The 24,225-nt window shown below is 46.9% G+C and overlaps 1 protein-coding gene across 1 annotated transcript in view; it reads right to left on the bottom strand.

Moving 5' to 3' along the window:
* The window catches only part of LOC119188176 (phosrestin-2), a gene marked incomplete at its 5' end in the record, with an annotated part of 521,661 nt that overhangs the window by 61,801 nt on the left and 435,635 nt on the right, over positions 1-24,225 (bottom strand). The window contains 3 exons of the mRNA XM_037436098.2: positions 1,654-1,750; positions 3,221-3,440; positions 6,143-6,203. Of these exons, the coding sequence (XP_037291995.2) occupies positions 1,654-1,750; positions 3,221-3,440; positions 6,143-6,203 (378 nt within the window). The remainder of the gene's footprint in view (positions 1-1,653; positions 1,751-3,220; positions 3,441-6,142; positions 6,204-24,225) is intronic.

Raw genomic sequence — 24,225 nt, 5'->3', positions numbered from 1 at the left:
GAAAGGTTGTGGTTGGGATCGTTGTTAAGCGCGGTTGTGCAATATTTGTCCTGGAAGTGTGCGCAGGCCCTCACTATACTCCAAGTTATTTTCTATAATTTTATTAGGTGACCTTTTGGCTCATATTATGTACTTCCCAGCATTGCGATGTTCACTTTTTTAGGCCAACAAGGTATACTGAAGAGTTGCAGCTACCACTGCAGCGTGATGTTAAAGCTCCGCATCCTCGGAGCGGAAGATATGAATTCATTTCTTAGCTGCGACAAAATGTCTTTTTTGTTTCCAACATCAGCTGGTAATCTCATCTGATCGCATATTTGAGTGATTTGAGAAAAATAAACGTGTTGAAAGTCTGGCGCCCAATCCTGTCTTCTCCTTTTCCTCGCTTGTCTCAGTTTTGCCACAAATATTTTATTAAGCATTGATAAGTAAACGCATTTAAGGAGAGCTTGGTATACAAGTATGGCACTGGCAAATCCCTTCCTTTTACGTTATAGCTTCCTTGATTGATAGTATTAATACCGATCCCTGCACTTGACTTAAAACATTTTTTAAAACGAAAGCTCAGGGGGTATTGGAAGAGCATGCATGTGGGATAGACACACAGATAATAAACTCCATGCTATTAAGCCGCAACTAGGTAATTGGCCGCCACTATCGAAATCGCGACACACAGAAGTAACACTAACAAGGCTTAGAACAAGACATGCACACTCCACACATTCATATCTTCTAGCTACCGGCAATCCACCATATTGTGAGAGATGTGGAGAACCACTTACGGTTCTCCACATTCTCGTCCAGTGCAATGAGCTAGATGCTGTAAGAAAAAAAGCACTTTTTACTGCCCTACCGACAGCACCTCCCACTACACCCTGGGATGTTCATCGGTAGGGATCCGCTTTTCACATTGCAATCACTTTTCACGTTTTTCAAAGATGTTCATAGCTTTCACCCCATATTTCGTGGTGATCCGTAGCGCGACCTCTGTACTGTGGTCGTGGCTGCGGTGACTATATCTCCATCATGGTTTCATTATCATGACATTTTGACATCCACTTTCACTGCACATATCTCACGCCACTGTCATGATTTTATTACTTCCACGTTTTCACCCGCGTTAGCGCGAGGAATTTTAAGGCCCCTTTACAGCCACGCATCATATCATTGTTCATATCTCTAGTCTATTGAAATGGCGCTCTTTGGCCATCAATTGGCCATTGCGCCATTAAAAACCACTCATCATCATCATCATCATCATCATCATCATCATCATCATCATCATCATCATCATCCTTGATCGATAGCCTACTCGCCTTTTTGGTTATACGTAACAGACCATTCAAGCACCCTGGTTTTGTTTACACATCACCCGTTCACATGCATGTGTATTCAAGTCTCATACGTCCGACGCGGCACGTTAAAAGCCCTGGCGGTGGCACTTGTGTATCTAGTCGTCGGTTGGGCTGGAATGCAGGCGCGCGTGACTCACCTATCTTACAGAAAGCCCCCCCTTCAGCGACGCGGTTTTGCTCTGATTGACTGCTCTGCACACTGGCGACGCAAGGCGCTGTCGGCGAACGGGTTGCTTTCGTTGCTAGTCACGACGACGATGCCTCGCACCTAACTCAACGATTCGCGCTCCGCACTCACCTCGAAACGAAAAGGCACGGCCGCTTCGCCCAGGGCGTCCATCAACCGGCGGTGCACGGGCCCTAGCTGCATGGCATACAGGGCACGGCCGGGGGATCTGCAGCAAAATGGGAGCGGTGACAGTACGTGAGCGAACTGTTGATGATTGCCCCCGGAACATCGCTACAGTGCGCACTAATGGGAAGGGCAGGAGAGCACTCCCCCCACTCCTTTTCGACACCCACCATTTTCCCCCGCGTCTTCAGAATGGCTGCTATTGGAGACACTTTGGCCTGACGGCTCAGCGGTGGGAAAGTAACCGTTCCACCCGAGTCCACGAAGCACTTGTGACACCCTCGGTTCGCGTGCGCTGGGTGATGAAGTGTGGTAGGAGGGAAGGGACGCAGCGACGGCAAACCGGGCAGATATGCGCGCCTATAAAGAGCTGACGACGCGAAGAGGAAAACAAGGAAAAAAAAAATGTTTCTAGTGGGGATAATGAAAACGTGCTCCGTGATATTGTTTCTCTCGTCTTTTGTGGTTTATCGTGTGCTTACTGAACTTACGGAGGAGACGGTGTACCAGACTCGCTGGGAGCAATCTAAATGCCCTTTCGCACCTTTCCGTTATCATAGCTCCAAATTTAACGACGATAATTTTAAGAGATTCGTAGTTAAAGGATAGATCTGAACGGGAAATGAAACTTGTTGCATTCTTAGCAGTGGCAAGAGTATTTCTGTTTCGTAAGAATTTTGATTAGGAATTTATGCACGCCGAATTGTTACGTGTTGGGGGCGTATAGGTGTGTAGCCAATCATTCAGTGCAGCAAACTTAAGCAGGCGTACGGTGGAATTTACTACGTCTCTTTTGTTTATGAAGCCCTGAGGTACTACGTTCGCAAGACGGCGAGCTGGCTGAGGGGCATTGATAAAAGTGCAGCAACGATTGAAACAAAGTGTGATGAAGAAATTCTGGTGTGGAAATAAAGTTATAGTACAGCAAATAATATAGTAATGAGTATACTAAGGCATTGTATTGTGCCTTCGTGCGACGTGTGTGAAATTGTACACATAAGCTTCGGAGGCTCGTCACGCACCGCGTGTTTTTTTTTTTTTTCAAATCGCTTGAAATGCATTGTGAAGATTCGGGCTCTTTTCTTAAGCGGACATTTAACGGTAATTTAACTTCATTGTGCTGTGAATCGCCGCAGAAGATCATTTTTCTGGAGACACTACCATGTTCGACGATCGTACGACGAGCCCCATTCCAGGACCAACGCGAAGAGATTTCTTTTTCTTTTCTCGAAATAAGTACAACCGAGAAGCGAACTTAGTATGCATTTTGGACCACATATATGATTTTTAAAATGCAAAAACGGATGCTGAACGATTGCGTAATGATTATATGTTCATTTAGGCGCGAATTATTATAATTACTGAAGCTCGCTCACAACGGCCCACTATTTTTCATTTTCTTTTTTGGAATGTAATAACCGAGTGTCTTAGAACCATATCACGTGAAACTGACGCGTTTGCAGGCAGTGCAATTGCAATTCGCGCTTGAAGGGGACAGTGTAGTGCAGCATACTTGGGCGGTTCGGCGGCGGAGGATCCGGTGGCGGCTTGCGGGGTGCGGGGCGAGCTGGGCTGCTCGTGGCAGAGCTGCGTGTGTCCCAGGTAGACCTCTCGGCAGAGCGTCATGCCCAGGATCTCGTCCTCCTCGCGGCCGTACCGGAACCGACCCACCAGCGCCACCAGCAGCCGCTCGTTGGGCTGCAGCTGGTCGGCGTCGAGCACCACCACGCCCTCTGCGAGCCGACAGAGCGAGTACTCCGTTACCCAATAAAGTTCGGGTTCAAAAAGACACTGAAAAGGGAAGGTCAAGTTGAAACTGGATGATGACGTTGCTGCGGGCGGCATTCGCTCTAAATGAGCGTGCATTGAATTTAGCGGCTTTGCTTCTCTTCCTAGCTATATCCAGCGGAGCAGCTACTTCTGGTTTTCAAAGATCTTCTAAAAAGTAAAAAATGATACGAAATCGACTGTCATTGTTCTATTCAAACGATGCAATAGATGCATATGATATGGGAGCGTGAGTGTAGTTACAATAAGGGACAATAAACTGTAAGGGTGGGTAAATAATGAAAATAATCAAATGAGTTTATTCAAAAAAGCAAGTTTTCTTGCGGACAGCTGAAACCGTTGCAGCATCTGGTGGAACAGATCTCAATCACGCCATTTTTCCTACGTACCCTCCTAGATGCGCTTCGGCAGCGTGGTGACACGCAAAAGTTACCCCAAGGAGCACACGAGGGCTCCCGGCGGATGTTAACGTACAAGTGTCACTATGCCTTAGACAAGAATTAGGGTCGACTCCATCTCTGTTACTTTTGCGTTGTGGGGGTGCTGACACCCCCTGTAAGGTCGTTTGCACCTCGTGGTGCGCGTGTTTCGTGCGTAGACAGCATTTAGGATTTACAACTATCGAGCGCTAGGTGGTGACAATAGACCTGCAAGCAAAAAATAAAGAAGGGAGAAAAGAGAAGGGCTGTATGAAGCGCGCTTTACTTCGTGCTCTACTTTGGCTGTGACGGAATCTATTGTGACAGCGTCTTATCAGATGCAGTCAACCGTTCATGAACGAAGAAGAATCGCAGCGCGGATGCTGAGGATTTCCATACTATGATAACGCGGGCCCACGCATGGGTAAACGTATTCACTCATAGAATCACAATGATGAAAACGAAGTTGTTCTGAGGCACATTTTTTTAGTAGAATCCTGACCCTAATAGGTGTCTTTTTGAGCTGGTAATCGATCTCTCGCTGTCAAAGGAATGAAAATAAGCTTTCGAAGATACGTTTTTCTTGTATAAACAGATTTCCGGACGCGATACGATGGCTCGTTGGCTATGGCACTGCGCTGCTCATCTTCCAGGACACATTATTCGTTTACCCGCCGTCGTGGCTGCTCTCTGACGACAGCAAAAAAAGCCGGTCGTGTACAACGCCATGACCAAAGATTGACAAGAGAGAGAGAGAGAGAGAGAGAGAGAGAGAGAGAGAGAGAGAGAGAGAATTTATTTACAGAAAGGTAGGGAGGTCGGCCTGAGCTATAGTTTGCTCTGGCCTGCTACTCTACACTGGGGAAGGGTGACTGGGGAGTGAAAGAGTGATGAATGACGATGGTAAGGTAGAGAGGTGATATGTTTTTATTAGACTGGGTAACTCTACAGACGTGCATCCAGTCCAGTGGCTTCTAAGAAAGCGATGACGGCTCGTATAACCACTTGTGTGCTGCTGGCGTCAGGCCAAGGACCTGTAGTGCCATCATCACCATCATCATTTTTTCCATCACCGCGCCGCGTCTCTCGCGCAGCTGGCGCGAGCTCGAGCTGCGCGAGAATGAGAACGAGCTGACACGCCTGGCGTGGCGGACGCTGGTAGCCGACGTGGCTCCGCTTCAGGCCTGCAATAAAGTGGCGAGATCGGCACGGCCCCATCGGCCGCCTTCGACGTCATCTCACGTCTCCTCTTCCTCGCCGCAACAGACCTAACACAACCTCATTGGTTAATGGTCGACTAATATATCGGCCACTCGAAAGATTGACAAAATAAGCAAATAACTTACCGAAACTAACTCAATACTTGTATTGCTGAAGGCTTATTTACGTGAACTCTGAGGCAGGTCCCGGCAATCTACTCAGCTGAACTCAATCTGAAGCTTAACATTTCACTAAGCATCAAGAGACGGACTCGGACACGCGGTATAGAGGGTAAAAAAGGAAAACAAAACAACGTGGTAGACCTAATTAATCTCACCACATCTCGTAATATATTGCGTAGTTTAGGAACGCCAAGTGCTGCGATTTAGCAGAACTCATCAAACTTAATGCTGCTCGGACGTACCTACATAAGGTAAGCAGCAGGTAGTATCACCTCAAGTATACACTGGCTGTTTCAGCGACGAGTTCTCCACTGACCAAATATATTTCTACCACCTAAATGTTCACAGCCGTACAAAATGGTGTGATAAATGCTGACAGCGTTGTCGTTACGAAATATTGACTAAATTACTTTTAATTATTATTATCCTTTGTTAATCTACCAGCTTTAGCTTACACGTCGCAACTATGGAAATTCAACTGGTCTAAACTTGCTGATAATTCCGCTTTGTAGGACTGCAGTAACAAGCAATAGCTTCATTGCAGGTGCTCAATAACTTGAAACTAAATTATATGAAAATTCGCCGCACACAATTGCCTTGTTATTAGAGTATGACAGTGACACCAGTAACTGCGAATATTGATGCAATGGGCATTTATTGTTGGCGTTTAGAAGCGCAGGTATACTGCATGTTATAGTTTTAGCATTCGCAGGAAGTGGCAGGACTTCACCAATGATTATATTTAAGGGCACTTCACGGCGTTCGCTTACAAATATATGTTTCTTATATGATATAAGAGTTGGAACAAAGAAAAGAAACAAAGGAGGTGTGCCAGCTACTACTCACCTACGGGCTCTGTGCAACTTCCCAGATCACAGAATTCTCGTTTCTCCATGTACAGGGTCACCTGCGAGATACGAAAAAGGTACGGAACAGCTAAAACGAAACAGTACAAACTGTTTCCTAATATCTCTTTAGTAGCCACAAACAAAAGACTGTAAAAAAGAAATCAGCGTCTTCGCAAAGACATTTCCGTCTAGCATTACCTGCTAGACAGGGCACGGATTCGATAGCTGGCATGGTGGTCGCGTTTCAATGGAAGCGAAATGCACAGAACAGTCGCACACTTTCATTTAGGTTCATTAACGCGGCTTGTAAGGCTGGTCGGTACGCGTTCCAAGGTAAAGGGAATGTCAGCATCATCAAACAAAAACGCGAACAAGCGATACAGTCGGCCGAGGTGGTGCAATGGTTGCAGTGCTCTGTTCACCAGAAGGCCGCAGGCTCGACCGAGGTCCATGCGGTCGCATTACTAAGGCGTGAACCATGTTAATGCCGTAGCTTTGGCACGTAAAGCCCTATAGATAATAGTGACCAAAGGAGACAAGAAAACAGAAAGCGGAGTAAGGGGGATGCTGGACTATCAACTGACTTTGATTAAACAAAAAATGATAACCACAAACCGACATGATCACGCGCGGCTACACAACCAATCGCATTGAAGAACACCTTATCACTGATGCTAGAATCGTCATCGAGAAACCGGAGCTCTTCGTTGCTCAAAAATACGTGTGGTGTGCTCACATACTTATTAGAACCAAGTTTGTGAATCCGAAACTGCTTGATGATCCATGTGTGGGTTAAGGAACCCCAGGTGGTCTAAATTACTGGAGCATGCCCCACTAGGGCGTGTCTCGATCATATTCATATCGTTCTTTTAGGACGCCAGACACAAGCAATTATTGTTGAATTACTGCGTAGGAATCTCACGTTTTGGCTGTACTGAATAATTCGATCAGATGAAAGCTTTCTATTGCGAAATCTTGTTCTTCGACCTGTTTTTTTTTGATGACAGGTTTTATTTTATTATTAGTACCGCTTTAAAACAAGCCGATATTTACCTAGAAAATGGTGAGAAAAATGATGTTTGTTATCGGAACATCTGCTAGGTTTCTGGTGAAGTGGTGGCGTATGATCCCCACCTCTTTTCCGCCTTGTCCTCTACTCCATTGACAGACAGTCGTACAAGAAATGGTATGACGGGAACGTGAGTTTTCAAGGTACGCCTAGGCTCTTAATAAGCAACTAGCTCAAGTATAAGTTTCACCATTTTACACCTACACCGCAAGATCCGACGTTCAATACCTCTCGGGAATCCATACCGAACCCTGACCAAAGTGCACCGGATGCTTGCACACAAGCGTGGACGGTCTTCGTGCCAGCATCTGGTCAGAGGGGCGTACTTATTCCCATAGGCAGACGAAAGGTTCCCCAACAGGGGATGGATGCTGGGGGGTGTCACATCGGAACGTCGCCCCCCCCCCCCCCCCCTTTTCCCGGTGATAAGCTTCACAGTGGATGTGAAATGAAACGTGCTGCTCAAAGCGACCTGCCTGTGGTCCCTAGCTTTCTGGGGTGATGCCCCCCTTCAGATGACTAGGCGGGGGAGGGGAGAGGGGGGCTCCTGCTTTACTTGCGCGTACGCCTATACCTATTACCCTATCACGATCAGTCAATGGCCCACGGCCCAGGCAGAAAGATGATTGGTTTTTGCCCAAGGAGATTCAATTAAGAGTCAAACAAAATCGTCCGCACGTTTCTCGTTCCTTTTGGAAGGCTTCCTCGCAATAGTACTATAACGAAAAAAAAAAAAAAAACGTAACCAATATTGTACGACCCCGCATTACGTGTAAAGCTGACGAGGGTTCCATTACCCGCTTGCCGGACGTCGAAGTAAACCAAAGGTTCGCCTCTGGCCGGTGGCAGGCGTAGTCGAACAAACAGTCGTCCGAAAGTATGTGCTGCTGACAGGCCTGATGGCTTGCCGTTACCCTATTTTGTTGTCCCTTCATTGTGATCAGCGAGGAGACGAGATATGCACGCGATGGAAATGCTCGGTGACCAAAGAGCAAAATACTTCCGTCCATAAGACCAGTGGCGAACGTACGCAACTCGCCGAACCTCTGAAGTCCCATTGTTTCGGGCCTTATTTGCGAGACAGGCGTATAAGCGGAGTCTGTCGATCGAACGGGGACAAGTATAAAAGACATGCAGTCTCAATTGTGTGTTTGCGTTCGCCATGTAGGAGACGCTTGAAGCTTGAACGTAGGTAGCCATTAGCCATCTACGAACAAATTCATCTCATCCAGTCGCTCAATATTATTTATATATGACAGGTTAAACGCTTGTTTAGGTTTGCGCATTATCCTTATTTGTTCAGTTAAGAGGGCCCTCAAACCCTCGGCGTCCTTTCTGTCGAGCCCCGATTCGCTGATGCGTTTGCCGCCGCCCACCTGCTTACTCGAAGCTCAACAGCAGGATAAAAAAAATCACAATATATCCACGGAGTGAACGATGATGAGTGAGGCGAAATGCTGGAGGGTTTCATCGCTAAACCGTGAACCATCCGCGAATATGGGCCGCTACGTCATCAAAGACGTGACAAACACTGTATATACAAGAAATTTTGTTATTCGTAAGTGATAGCTATACGTCGCTACCGTTCTCCCTTCATTATGACGGCTTTATGGTCGGTGAAGTGTGGGATCGGTTATGGGTCGTAGTGGGATGTTTGCAAGAACAAAGTAGTGGGAAGTTTGCAAAGGGTGGTCACGTACAAACAAGGGATGGACACAGTAGAGCAACCTATGGTTATTTAACGGGCACCTGGATACAAGTACACGACCATCTTGCATTTCATATTGGCTACTTCTCAACAGTAGTTGCTTTATGGTCGGGGAAGTTGTGAATCGGTGATGCGCCGTAGTGGGTTGTTTGCAAGAACTATGTAGTGGGTGGGCAGTTGGCAAAGGTGGAACTATAGGCAGTCACGTACATACATACAAGAAACGGACGGACCCACGCCTTTAGGAGCATCGCCCATCTTTATACGTAAACGTGCAGAAACGCGTGAGCACAAGGCGAGTTCTAGACTCATTTAGATGACCACAATGTTAATTTTCTATACCGTCCAATTATGGGATAATCACCCACAGTAAGTGTGAGCCACGGAGACTAGGCTGAAAAAACGTATGACATTTCCACTATACCATTAAACCCGAGGAAGTGCGTCGCATGGGCACCCAAAAATTTCCGTTCGTGGAGTTACCGCAATGGTACCACGAAACGTCAGTGGCGCAAATGTTCGAGGTACGTATGTAGAACATTGTAGTAGCGTTCTCTTGGCACGTGTGGAATGTTGTTAAGCAAATTCACAAACTCGGTGTGCAACCTGTGCGCTACTATTTGCTGCACTCTATAGCCTTCCTGCATGTTAAGACAGTTTAGATTCGCGTCGTCTGCTGCAATTTCCTACAAGTTGTTTCTCCCCATCAGATGCAGTCACATAGCAAGACAACGTCGACGCCGTGCAGGGGGAAGGGCATTCGCTCGCTCGGCGAGCCTGTGGCGTCCGCCTAGCCGAAGTCAGCCTCACATTTCCGAAACGTTTTAGCGACTATACGTTATTGCGATTACTTATTGGTTCTTTATGTTAATTACGTTATTTTAGACACCGTTCGTTCATTTCAACGCAGGTTTGAGCATTGCTAGCTTTGTTATAGCCCTTTATGAGCGCTTTTCTGTGAGCGCGATCACGTCACACGAAATAGACTACACCCGGGGCCCGCCAAAGTGCTCCGAACTTAAAGGCAAACTCCGGCGATTTTCCGAGGTCAATGGATGTCAATAAAATTCACCTGGGTACGTTAATTTGCACGCTAGCGCCAAGCATGACAAAAAGCAGGCTTGAGAGTTTCGCAGATTCTTTTCAAATGAACTTGATAGTTTGTCTCCAAACGCATCACCTCGCTTGTCAGAATTAATGGCAACATTGTGAGTGCAATGGGTGGCAAGTGGTGTTGGGATGTCCCGATCGCCGCAGGCATATACTCGGACGGCCTGGATAAGCAGTGCCATCTGGCAGCGTTATGCGAAACCAGACAGGTTCTCTTAAAGTATTACGTCACACGTAGAAGCCCACTTCGTTGGGTGTCGATTTCGGTATTGTGGTTTTTGCTAATTAATAATTATTTTCGAATTTGTTGAGCATTTGAGCTATCGGGCGCGTGACAAAAGTGCCTCGAGGACATAAAAGCACCATTACTCTGAAATGGTCTAAAAATCACCGGAGTTTACCTTCTACTGAACAACGCAGTGGAGGACTATCCCCTGTAGTTTACGGCCCTATTCTTGATGTAACTGAGCATTCCATATAATTTAACTGTCCTCCTCCTCCTACTTATACTATTCTTTCTCCTCCTTCATCTTATCGCAAAGTTTACTCGCACGTCAATGGTACAGCGATACTAAAGTGCTTATTTGGGCCGGTTGGTACATGATCAAGGAAGCGAAAAAACGGTGCGTTACGCTTTGAAATTGCCGAAAAGATGGAAAAGTTAGCTATGGTGTCCTCGAGGGGAAAAACAGCCAAATCAGTTTACTTTAAGAATCGTTGAGAATTTCCGTTATTCCTTTGCCGTAGACTCAAGTTCCATTTGCCTGTAAGCAGTGCTACGAGAGTTCAGGTGCTTTAAATATACATGGTAAAGCAGTTGTGAGTTAGGCAGCACAGAATGCCATATTTATTTATCAGCAATCATGTTATAAACAACGAAAATTGGATAGTCTGTGTACACCAAGGCGAAGTTGCAACATGGCTCCATGGCTTTGATTTTGACGCCTCTCTCTTCTCTCAATTTCACCGTAAGACCATGAGAGTACCGAAGATTCCACAAGGAGGCCATGTTAGCTGGGGACTTCACCACCCCGAAGAACTTGCATCGAAGAACCGAATAGTCCGTAGTAGGCCGGGAGACTGCATAATTTGGGAAGTCGACAGAAATGCATGGCTGCGAGCTGCGATTTGACCTAGCGTGGCGAAGCCCGTGGGCTTCCAGCACGCCATTTTGTTGTTCGCCGAGAGAAAGGAAATGTCCGAGTCAGGCACAAGAGTCCTCCATCGCCGGAGCTTGGGAATTACAGCAACCTTCAGACTCCTGCAAGCTGTAGGAGTTCGACGGGCTGCCTGTGTATTCCAGGCCCACCGCACTCGTCCAGCTGCGAAGGTATCCTTCACTGGAAGACGAATGTTTTCTGGCGACGTGACGCGCTGCTCGGGTTTCGACTCACGCACTGAGGGGATTTCAAGCGAAGAAGAGCCGATAGATGACGAACGCCAGCAGGAGCCCGACGGTGCCGACAACGATTCGGGACCGACTGGTGCGCGGGAACTCGTCGAGGATGCAGCCTTCAGGGGGTTCCGACTCGGCGTGCCTACCGGCTCTCGGTCGGCGCTGTCTGGGCTCCTCGTAGTCGCTGGCCATCTCGGAATCGGCGAAGTAGTCTTCCTCGGTCGGCTGCCGGCGACGGGGCTCTTGAACCATGACCGGCGGCAGCGGTGGCAGCCACGAACGCGGCTCGTTCGATCTTCGTCTTTGCCAGGACGTGCCCTCCATCGTTCACTAGGGACTGCACGTGATCTCGCCGACAAAACAAAGGGAAAAAAAAAGATGACGACGAAAAAAATCGTAACCTACGCACGTATACTGTCTTGAAAACGGCTTGGAAGAGAAAACTAAGTAAAGAGTGCCACAGCACAGGTAAAACGGCTTCCACGTCAAAAGTATAGCGCTGTAGCATCCAGTGCTTAGGCGTCTGAAAAGGAAAGTACACTTGGAATAAAAAAATTAAATCTTTGTTGCACGACGACGTTGTTGTAGCCATTCCAGATTTTTTTGTCAATCTAAACTTTGATGTAAGTTTGAATAATTTGGTAACTTCGGCCCTCACTTCCGAAATGGCTGGCTACGAGCATTTTGGGGACAAACCTCCCTATGCCGTGGGTCGTGCGTCCATGATGTATGTAGTATTAGTAGTAGTAGTAGTAGTAGTAGTAGTAGTAGTAGTAGTAGTAGTAGTAGTAGTAGTAGTAGTAGTAGTAGTAGTAGTAGTAGTAGTTATAGACACCGCCACGACCAGACCAGAGGAGCGGCACGCCCACACCCTTTTCACTTGAGGAAGTAACCCGCGCGCGTTTATCATAAATAAAAAAAGATGGCTGTTTCTAATGAAATAACTTACAGGGACGAGCATTTGTGACTTAATCTCAAATAATATTTGCTTTAAATGTGATGCTTACTAAAAAAAACTAGTATTAGAAGGACGCACTTTAAGCACCATTTGACCAGAAAGGGTTGGCACGTTAAACTCGCTGAGCGTAACTTCCTTCGTTTTAGCAAGGTGACACCCAAAGGGCCAATAACTTTGCACCGAAGTCCGTTTTAGCGGGACGGCTCAGTGCTCTCCCATAGTTGAGTACGAAGTACTCGAAATCTTTAAACATTTTTTTCTAAACACACAACGCTTGATGATGCACAATTTTCTACGTATGTGAACACCACGGGACGGCTTTAAACCCTCCCATAGTAGAGTACTTAGTACTCTAAATCGTTATCCACTTTTTCTAAACACACAGGTTTAGCGAGGGTTGGGCCGCAGTGCTATCAATATTGTGAACTAGTGTATACACATGAACTACAGGCGGTAAAAGGTGGGAAGTAGAAGCGCAGTAGTGCATCAATCTACTCGTAAGAATTGAAATCGGAGCCAGCCCTTGATTCTCGAGCATCGATTTTTGGCTGGCTTACATTTCTCAGTGGCGACCAGCGTAGCGACGCGTAAGGCTTCGCGATTTCTCGTCCCGGACGCACTTGGGCGAAGGCTTTAAATCTCCGTCGGCGGTGGCCACCCATGCGTCCATCCGCCCGGCCCTGCATGCCTCTGTTCGTGCGTCACACGTTCATCTGTGCGTCCGTCCCTGCTTTCGTCCGTGCATCCGCTCCTGCGTCCGTCCATGCGTCCATCCGTCCGTGCAGCCATCCGTGCATCCGTCCATGCATCTGCCTGTGTGTCCGTTCGTCCACCTATTCAACACTCCAAGTACCACCATCTCGCATCTTTTCATCATATATTCCTCATATACAAGTACCGCCATCCAGCGGACATTCCAAGGACTGAACGAGAGGAGGCACACGCACACTTTCTTACGGCTTGCGCTTCCTGTCTACTTCCCACCTTTAACTACCTCGAGTTCATATACTAGTTCACTGTATTCATGACCCTGCGGCCCAACGCTCGCTAAACCTTTCTGAAACCAAGGAGGTTACGCCCATGGAGTGTAACGTAGTAACCCTTTCTTGTCTTCTGTGCGTTGTTGAACAATAAAAAATTCAAAGCGTGCGCGTTAACTAAAAGCCGAATTCTCCTGTCTCTCATTGCCCCTTAGCAGCCATTGACATGTACATTAAGCACTATCTTTTATTGTTCAACAACGCACAGGAGAAACCTCCCACCGGCACCACCTTGCAGGTGAAAATGTAACACTTGATACACACTATGACTACTACTACGAGAGACGAACGGGTGTCGCTTTAAGGAGCTTCGAAGAGTATGCCAGTTTATCGGGTGCTTTCCTGAATGCAGAGAAAAGCAAAGCCCTTCGTTTCGGTAGCTTCCATGGCTCTTTGCCGGGTGGTATTCAATACCTGGATGCCATAAAAGTCCTCGGGGTATACTTTCAAGACGGGGAGGTGGCCAAAAGAAATTGGGAGGACGCCGTACATCGAGCCACGCAGGTCTTCGCGTATGCCACTGACTTCAATTTGTCACTTGACGCCAAAGTGACGGTGGTGAAAACCAAAGCATACGCATATGCTTTTTATATCGGGCACATTGCACTCATACCCAAACTTTTTGCGAGCCGCCTTGCGTCATTGGTTGGAGCCTTCCTATGGGACGGGAAGACACCAAAAGTTCAACAAAAGTTCCTGAAGCTCCCAAAAAGTTGTGGAGGACTCAGTCTGCCAGATGTTGCGACATTCACAAAGGCACTTGCAGCTAAAACAGTTCACAAATTGTTTCAGCACAATGACTATCCTGGCCGTAGCTTATCGCTATATTGGGCCGGAACTCTTGGAGCCGCGTTCACGTCGGAAAAGTACCGGGGACCTCAAGCAGAACACCCACATGCCTTTTATAAGGCAGCAGAGGGCATCAAGCGTTCGGTTGACGGCGACGCCACCGAAGAATACTTTGCAAAGCTCGCACCCGCACGCATTAGCGAAATGTTAATCAATCGCTCAATTACTGACGAGGAAAAACAGAGATGGAGGCCCAGCAAGTGGAAGAAATGGCGGCACAACCACGTACCGAAAATTGTTAGAGAAATTGATTAGCTGCGGCGATGGGACGCGTTGCCCACTCGTCAGAGACTGTTGAAGTGGGGCGTCGTTCCCAATGACCACTGCCCTAACTGCGGGAAAAGAGAAACGATCCGCCACACGATGTTTGAATGCGGAGCGGCCAAAGGCGTGTGGCACGTCGTGCGTCGTCAATTCTGAGCGTCAATTCCTTCGAGCCAACAGCGCAGAAGGGGTTTATTTGAACAACTCGTACTGTACGTCACAATGTTCGTCTTGTGGCGTCGCCGCTGTATGGCCGAAGCACGGCGACGACCCTAACGAGCTGCATACAGCGTTACAGAAGATTAGAATGATCATGGTTCGGTACCTTACCGAACAGATGGAAACTCAATGTGAAGAAGCATTTATCAGAAGGTGGCATACACGTTTTTTTGGAGTTTGTAACGGGAATATTGAACTTCCTTTACAGCCATTTTAACTCGGGGGAGAAAATTGCTTCTCGTCGCACGTAATATGTGAATCTGTTCCAATTTACTGCGTTTTTTGCGTTTCTTTTCTCTTTGTTTTCTTGAGTGATTCGTGATCTGTGAGAATATTGGAAGTGCTGTGTGTTACATCCTGCCTATGTTCTCTTGTTTGTACACGCCACTGAAGTGATTTTGTTACACCAGACAGTTGTACTCACCTGAAATGTTGTTACCAGTTTGCAATAAACTTCCCTGTTTCGCCCCAGAAAATGTTTTGATTAGCTCCAGTGCACAACGCGAATAGAGTTTATTCAGGAACTAACCTGGTCACAAACGCTTGACGGACGGCTGTGATCGCAGCTATCAGTGTAAAGCACACATGCATTGCTTCTATACATTAACATTTCGTGTCTCGTGAAAACGTTCGCACAAATAAAGGATTGAGTCTTTAATAACCTAAGTACCATCTTCTTTACCGTCACGATTACATGACAATATAATAAAAAAAACGAAGCATATCACAAACAGTCCTTCCAGTGGCATGACCCGGTTTATTGAACTCGTACGGGCCGATATAATTGACCTCATGCTGGTACCCAGTTGATGCGGGCCAATAAGTGCTTACTTTGATGCTTCTGATAAGCATTTTATATCTTCCGGGAAAACAAAGAACACTACAAAGAGAAAGAACGTGGCCTCCTCCTATCCCTCGTGACAGCCCCCTCCGCGTCGGTCTAAAGTCGCTAAGCTACTCGGCTGCTGACTCGCAGGTCGCCCCGCCGCGGTGGTCTAGTGGCTATAAGGTACTCGCCTGCTGGCCCGCAGGTCGCGGGTTCGAATCCCGGCTGCGGCGGCTGCATTTCCGATGGAGGCGGAAATGTTGTAGGCCTGTGTGTTCAGAATCGGGTGCACGTTGAAAAACCCCAGGTGGTCGAAATTTTCCGAGCCCTCCACTACGGCGTCTCTCATAATCATATAGTGGTTTTGGGACGTTAAACCCCACGTATCAATCAATCAATCGACTCGCAGGTCGCGTTATCGAGTCCTGGCTGCGTCGGCTGCATTTTCGAAGGAGGCCACGTGACGGAGGCGAAAATGCTGTAGGCCCGTGTGCTCAGACATGGGTGCACGTTAAGAAACCCCAGGTGGTCGAAATTTCCTAAGCCCTGCACTACAGCGTTTCTCATAATCACATAGTGGTTTTGGGGCGTTAAACCCCACATATCACTCAATCCCTCCTGACAGGTTCTATATTAGGGGCGAAGCTCCTTATGGCTTGGCTTGGGCGTCCCTCGTAGTACGTAACAACCAGTAGCACATACCTGAAATAGGTATAACATTTGACCTCCAAGGCAGTGCCGGTGAGAGATTTTTTCTGTGCGTTGCTTAACAATAAAAAATAATGCTCAATGTACATTCCAATGGCTGCTAATGGGGAATGAGAGACAGGAGCATTCGGCTTTTAGTCAACGCGCACGCTGCGATCCCCATTAGCAGCCATTGGCATGTACATTGAGCACTATCGGACAAGAAAGGGTTGCTACATTATACTCGCTGGATGTAACCTCCTTAGTTTTAAAAAGGTTTAGCGAGCGTTGAGCCGCAGGGCCATGAATACAATGAACTTGTATATACCGTGAATGAACTCGAGGTGGTTAAAAATGGGAAGTAGATACGAAGCGCAAGCCGTAAGAAAGTAAAAGCCGAATTCTCCGCCTCTCATTTCCCATTAGCAGCCATTGGCATGTACATTGAGCACTATCTGACTGAAAAAGTTTGCTACGTCATACTCGCTGGGCGTAACCTCCTTGGTTTTCGAAAGGTTTAGCGAGCGTTCGGCCACAGTGCCATGAATACAGTGAACTAGTATATACCATGAACTCAAGGTGGTTGAAGGTGGGAAGTAGACCCGAAGCGCAAGCCGTAAGAAAGTGTGCGTGTGCCACCTCTCGTTTAGTCATTGGAATGTCGACTGAATGACGGTGTTTCTATATGGGGAATATATGATAAAAAGATGCGAGATGGTGGCACTAGAAGTGTTCAATAGATGGACGAACGGACACACAGACAGATGCATGGATGGACGCATTAACGGACGCAGGGGCGGATGCATGAACGAACGCAGGGACGGGCGCACGAAGAGACGCATGGACGGTCACACAGACGGACGCATGGACGGACGAATGCTTCGCCCCACTCTCCATCATTCACTCCGTGGATATGATGCCATTTTTTTCAGGTTCAGCTGTAGTTACGGCTTGTTGTGGCCCACTTACATGTCACCTAACATTCATCCTTCATTATTCACTGCTATTTAGTTGTTATGAGTTTTTGTAGTGTCACATGCTAAGCAAAAGTTCTCGTTCTTAATCCGTCGCTGTGAGGCACGCATCGTACTCGCGAACAATTTTCAATTATTATTATATACACACGATAAATTTCATTATATCGAAAGAAAGCTTTGTGTTGGAGACTGGTGCAGGTTGTAAATATATGGTAAAATCCTGAAGACAGTAATCAATAAGAAAAATTTGCAGTAAAGCGTGATAGAGTGCATGTGGGCCCCTCGGCAGTCGGCACAGTTCTGGCTTACCAGCGATATGAATGTAAACCTCTTTCGGATATCGGACATCGCTGTCTACATTCCAGCTGCATCTTGAGATTGTATTTGTTAACGCTTGAGGGCCTTCAGAGGTATAAGCACTCCACTGTCAAGGTTCGAGCGATATCCGTGCAAAGAGTTTTGTTTCTCTTTGCTAGAAATGCTCACTTATTTGTCGAGTTTTTTTTTTTTGCGCATAATCCTGTCTTTAAGATTAAAATAAAACAAAATTACGCGAATCCGTTCGAGAAACGCATTCCAGTCCCACACTTCGAACACGTGCTCGTGACGAGAAAATTCGGCGAAGCGATGTGCCACGCCAAACCTGCAGCTTTGGCCGAAGCTCCCGTGTTGAAACGATGTTCATCAGGGTTGCCTGCAGGGCAGCTTGACGCGAGATGCCGACGGCGCCGGCGGCTTTTGAAGAGTACGGACGAACTACGAGTGTTCTTCTTCTTCAATTCTCCGCCTTCGGTTCCCTTGCTTCGAAGTAAATTGCCCGTAGCTGCAGTATAGGCACTGCTAGTTTAGAGAACCGGACTGCCCTTCGGTGCAAACTGCGGTATGTATTTTTTGTTTGTTCTGGCGATCAGCTTTGTTGCGGGTTCGACGAACAGGCAAAAAAAAAAAAAACGGTGAAACACATGGGCCGCTACCGTTTGTCGTTTTTTTCTTAAATTTAGATCATTTTCAAAGCTCTAGGGTTTCGTCGAGCGGAAATGCGGCGAGAACTTTTGCTCCCTTCATAGGTCTTGCGCGTGAAGCTCGAGGGGTGCACGTATTGTGCGGATATCTCGAAAACTAGAGAGCGTCTTTTATCGAAGGGGAGAAAGAGGGAGGGGCGGGAGGGAAGCGAATAGTCTAGAAAGAGGAGACTCCACTGTGAGCGTAAATAATAACCCCGATTTCTTTTCATCCCAGAGATTACAACGAAGCGCAATGTATAGGAAATAGAAAAGCTCTGAATCACTGGCGAGTCACGCAGCTTGTACAGACTGCGGCGCGTTCGGGAGCTCGCAGCATCAAAGGGGATTTCGCTAACTCCCCATCAAGAGCATTCTATACTCTGCGAGAGACTTAGCGGCAAAAAAAAGTAAAACGAAATCGATGGCCGTCGAAGAAAGGAACGCTGGAGGCGATCGTTGCCGCCAGAACTGCACGGATCATTTAACGGCTTCAACAGAAGTTCTTTTGCGTGGGTAAAAGAAGATATTCATTCTAGCCTTTACTTAAAAAATGCTTTTTTTTCCCTCGTGGTAATGTCGGTATACTTACGGGTGGGTACTATTTACTGCACTGTAGCACTGAAGCATCGCTCTTCCGTATATTTCTTTTCGACTAGTTTTTTAAAGGGACTACTCATTCATCTTTTTATTTGTGTGTTTGTGCAATGCTTGCACGTACGTTCGTACATGCGAGCGCGCTTTTCGAACGCGTGCAATTGGTTGCTTCTGTGCCCGACAGCTTACGACCGACCGGTTTAGTTGACGACACCACTGCCTTCTTTCTTATCTGAGCTTTGTCAGCTGTCATAAACGAGCGGCCCGAACAAGATGCCTCGCTGCTCGTTTTGAGGAAAACCTGTGGCAGTCAGCGATTTGCTATGAACCGACTGAAAAGCCTTCGTTCGATGCGCGCCTCATCTACTACGGTAATTCGCCCTTTTGTGCCGCCATCTCATCCCCGAAAGTATTTTTTAAAATTTTATTTGGCCATTCTTACAAGAATGCCCACGAAGGGGGTAAAAGGAGAGAGCGTCTCCTGACTTGACCCACTCTTCGTGAGGCACTTCGCGCAAGTACAGCAAAACAGTACATAGAAAGTTCAAGATTATACATACTAATTATAATAAAACAATGATCATTACAACAAGCGCAGAATATATCGGTTAAAGATTCAAACAAAGCTGTTCCTTAGCGATAAATACAAAGACGTTATGAGCACAATTAACATATATTAAAATAAACACAATTTGTGTGTATATTGTAAACAATGACAAAAAAACGAAGATCCCAACAGATATATTTGATACATTACCAATCATCAGCACACGCACCCTATAAGTGGGTTTGGATTATTACATTCGTAATTTGCTTCTTGAATTTTGTACTGTGTTTCGTCTCCCTAGCGTATTCTATTACTCAGAGAGTCTTGTTGCACAGTAAAACAATTTGGTTATCAATTTAGAACGAAAAATCCGATTCCTCATTATACTACCAAAATTAGCGGCCCATATACGTGTTACTTGCATGTATGGGCATAACTAATTGCTATGATGGCGATCTTAGCGGTTCAAAAGCGATTAACCTGCCCTGTACGCCGCAAGTACGTGTATTTTTTTTATGAACTTCGGACGTCAGTTACGGAAAGCGGCAAATGCGATTACGTTTCTTTTTGTTCTGGACGTGTAGTATGCTGCGCACACTATTTTCCAAACTTTAATTGAAAAAAAAATCACGCAAACACGCAACGCAAGCATACGCAACACCAGCGTCGTTTGCGTCTGCTTTTTTCTCGTGTTCCTTACACACACTGGCCCAGATTTAAACTTTTATTCTGAAATTGGATTACAACAATGACATTGAAATGGTTTATTTCACTGTCAGTGCCCATTTTGCATGCACAGAAGTTTTATGTTGACTGTAATCATGTTTGATAAGTGCGCGTCCACTTGGTTCAACAACAGGTAGTTTTTCGATGAAGCGGTGATAGGGAGGTTTAGAATAGCGCACAGCAAGCCATTGCGGTGTGGTCGCTGCCACTGAGCATGCGTCGTAGCGCGAGCCGCCGTTAGCGCTCGCAGCTTGCCCGCAGAAATTCTCAAATAGCGTGTGGCGATCGCGGCCCGCGAGACTCGCTAAGTATGTACACACAGTATACTGTGTGTAGATTCCGTGTATTTGGGTTTGTGGTCGGGGCGAAAGTCCCTAGACTTTTCCCTGGGGGGGAGCAAACGCTATTTTGAAACTGATACGGTGCCCGCAACGTTTGCGAACGTTATTCTAAACCTTACTAATAAGCCCTCTTCTGGCAACCTCCGCCTCTGTTCTGAAGAAAGGAACGAAAAAGGCGCACGCACGCACGCACGCACGCACGCACGCACGCGCGCGCACACACACACACACACACACACACACACACACACACACACACACACACACACACACACACACACACACACAGACACAGACACAGACACAGACACACACAGACACACACACGCACGCACCACGCACGCACGCACGCACACACACATTCTACACAGAGAGAGAGAGAGAGGCGTTCTGAATGCGCAAAAATGCGATGACCCAGTAGCGGGAAGAAGAATGGTTCCTAACTTCAAATTAATTAGGCAGCTTACAATAGCTGATTTTAGTGGTCTGATTCGAAGAGCTTCAATGCGAAACAGTGACCCCGAAAAAGCCTGTCGCAATCGGAGAAGCAGAAAGCGGCGGGGACATCAGCACACGGACTGAGCGTGTGACCGCACCCCGTGCTCACCCATCTGAAAGAGCACATCGACACGCGCCTACACGGCACAGGTTAACGACTCGCGCCGCAGTGTGAAGTCGCACAAATGGAAAGATGAGCTGCCGCCCTGATAATTGGTAGCGTGGCGGAGAACTGGAAAACGAGCCGTTTATCCCACGCACAAGGGCATTGCTTCTTTTTTTTTTTTTTGAACAAGTCACAAACGTGGTTTTGCATGTGTGCTTTCGTCGAGCTTGACATTAAAGGCTGCCGCCGCAGTGCCTGGTTTCCCAACAGCAGTGTTTTCTAAACCGACGGGCACTGTGCGAAAGCAGAGGAAACGCATTAGACCAACCGAAGTTCAACGCGCCTGCGGCGGAGATTGCGGTGAAGCAGGCAGCAAGGATGAGCTGGGCGCGTGGAGGCAGTTGAGCCATAAAGTAGGAGGTGGCCGGCGTTCCTTGACTCGGTGAACCGCCGACGGAGATTTAAGCCTTCGCCCAAGTGCGTCCGGGACGAGAAATCGCGAAGCCTTACGCGTCGCTACGCTGAAGGTCGCCACTGAGAAATATAAGCCAGCCGAAAATCGATGCTATAGAATCAAGGGCTGGCTCCGATTTCGATTCTTGCGAGTGGATGGATGCACTACTTCGCTTCGTTTCATGAAAAATGAGAAAAAGATAAACGGCGGGAATTAGAGTTGTTGGTTCGCAATCACGGGAAGGATACTGAAGTGGGAAGAGCTGCTGAAGCTATTGTTATTTTTCCCTGTGTAACCGAGGGGCGTTAGAGCGCGCTCTAAATATCAAGGGAGTATGAAAGTCACGTGCATTTCAGAGAGGAACCAACTAACTCTTCATAGTATTGTGTGCCATGCGATGTCAGTAATGACGCCGAGCTACAGTAAGAAGGTGCATAGTTTGCCGACAGACAAGTTGTCTTGATTTAACTCTCGCGAAATGTCCGACGAGAGAAATGCATTGATCCGAAACGTGAGACTAAAACGTCTTTCGATATCCGTTTTTTTAGAGAACTGAATGCCAGTGCCATACTTTTGTGGTGATTGAAAGCAAAGCGTGGAGAATACTCTTGCAGCTTCAGCTGCAATTGGTTGGCCCGAAACACGGCGATGGATCACTTGACAGATACGTTTGATCTACCGCTGTGCAGTGATGTTTGGAAGTACATAGTTCGCCTGCGTAGCGCCACAATCCCTCGCATTAGTCGAAGTGAGCCGGCGCTGAGGAACCAATTTTGCAAGGGCCCGGTGGCTATGTGGCTTGCTTCATATTCAAGAACTGCCACGATTTCGGCTCCTACTAGTGGATGCTGCCCCGCCGTGGTGGTCTAGTAGCTAAGGTACTCGCCTGCTGACCCGCAGGTAGCGCGATCGAATCCCGGCTGCGGCGGCTGCATTTCCGATGGAGGCGGAAATGTTGTAAGCTAGTGGGCTCAGACTTGGGTGCACGTTAAAGAACTCCAGGTGGTCGAAATTTCCAGAGCCCGGCTCCACTACGCCGTTTCTCATAATCATATGGTGGTTTTGGGACGTTAAACCCCACATATCAACTAGTGGATGCTGTATTCTGTTGTGTTTAAAACACATATGATGTAGAAAGGTTACTTCGATAGCACGTTCACAGACAGAAACATTTAAGACCGTGGCTCCTCTCCCAAAACATTGTTACTTCGTGCCCTTTGGTCAGTGACGTCCTAGACAAATTTGTTCGACCGTAAGGCAAAATGAGTTATTAGCTTGTACAGTGGAAAACAACGTTTGTTATTCTTATCATACGGCGACAAACATTTTTTTTGGGGATACATGATCATATTGTACTGCTTGTATCTTTTGTGTTACCTTATTTTTAAGATCGATGCCGTACAGGACAGTGAAGCGCTTGTTTTCTACGAGTTGTTCGGCTTCGGCCGTGTTGGGTTTGTCTTTCACAGACATTCCAATTACAGTAAATTGAATGGCTTCTGTTAATATTAGCAAGATTTCAGCCGTTGAACACGAGCGCTCAACTTTGTTGAATGTAATCTGTTAAGTACCACTCACTGGGCTAAGGCAAAAAAAAATATAACTAGTTTGCTCAGATTAAACAGAAGTTGCTGTTCGCCCCGGGCTCAAGGCGGGTACCTATAGCTTCTATACAAGTGAAGTATAGTCTAATTTTTTCTAATACAGCGGTTCTTTGTTCGTGTTACCATAGTGCACACGAGCAATATATAGGCGCGATCTCGGATCGATATTCAAGTGTTGCTTCCTTCGTGTGATCAGGAGAAAAAAAAAGTGGCCGTCAGGGACATGCATTCAGCAACCTATAACTCACGTTTAACGTTTAGCTTATAGGTTAACTGGTAGCACGCTCATATAATCAATACACAGACCTTTATCATACACACATGCACAGTCTCTCACAGCCTGACCGAAACACAAGTCGTTTTTGCTTAGGGTAGTTTTAAATTAGCAGCGAACAAGCTGCGATTGTTGGAAGGGAAACCAACCATCAAGACTCGTCAGCTTAAATTATTGGTAAATACGCCGCAGTTTTGGGGGACAGACTGGTGCTTATTCTGAGGTTGTAGCCGGCTGTACTTCAGAAAACGAAAAATTATGGGTTATGCTGGCGAGAGAGAAATGTGGCAAAGTTGATAGCAAATAGGTATGCTAGTAACTAAAGGTTATAAAGACCCGGATGATCCGAACATGGAGATTTACGCATGCAGCCAATATCCCAGGAGTTGTGAAGAGAAGTAGAATGTCCATTCCACATGCGCTCGTGGACGTCACACGAAGAAGAAGAGAATTACACACAGAAACCAAACGAAGAACGATAAAGTAGGAGGAATTCTCAAGTTTCTGACTTCAGTAGCAAACGCGATCACTAAAGATCACAGGAAACACATCCCAAACTCGCTTTTGCACTTTTCACTCGCGAGTGATCATAAAAAACTTTGACCCGTGCGCGAGTTTCGGGCCTCCCTTTGACGTCGATCAAGGAAATGTGGGCGCCCGTTCATGCACACGGATGAATCTTACCCGCACCCTATAAACCGTGCTTAAAGAGCTCGCGCTTGGAAAGGCGAGAGCGAAAAAATATCGTTACGCGATGAGAAAAAAATAAAGTGAAGCAGGATGTATTTAATCGTGAGGCGAGCTCGCAGACAGCGACTCGCGTTCATCGC

Source organism: Rhipicephalus microplus, chromosome 1 (genome assembly GCF_043290135.1).
Source record: "Rhipicephalus microplus isolate Deutch F79 chromosome 1, USDA_Rmic, whole genome shotgun sequence".
Classification (NCBI taxonomy): Eukaryota; Metazoa; Arthropoda; class Arachnida; order Ixodida; family Ixodidae; genus Rhipicephalus; species Rhipicephalus microplus.
The sequence above is the reverse complement of the archived record's forward strand: the minus strand, read 5'-3'. Positions and strand labels throughout refer to the sequence as shown.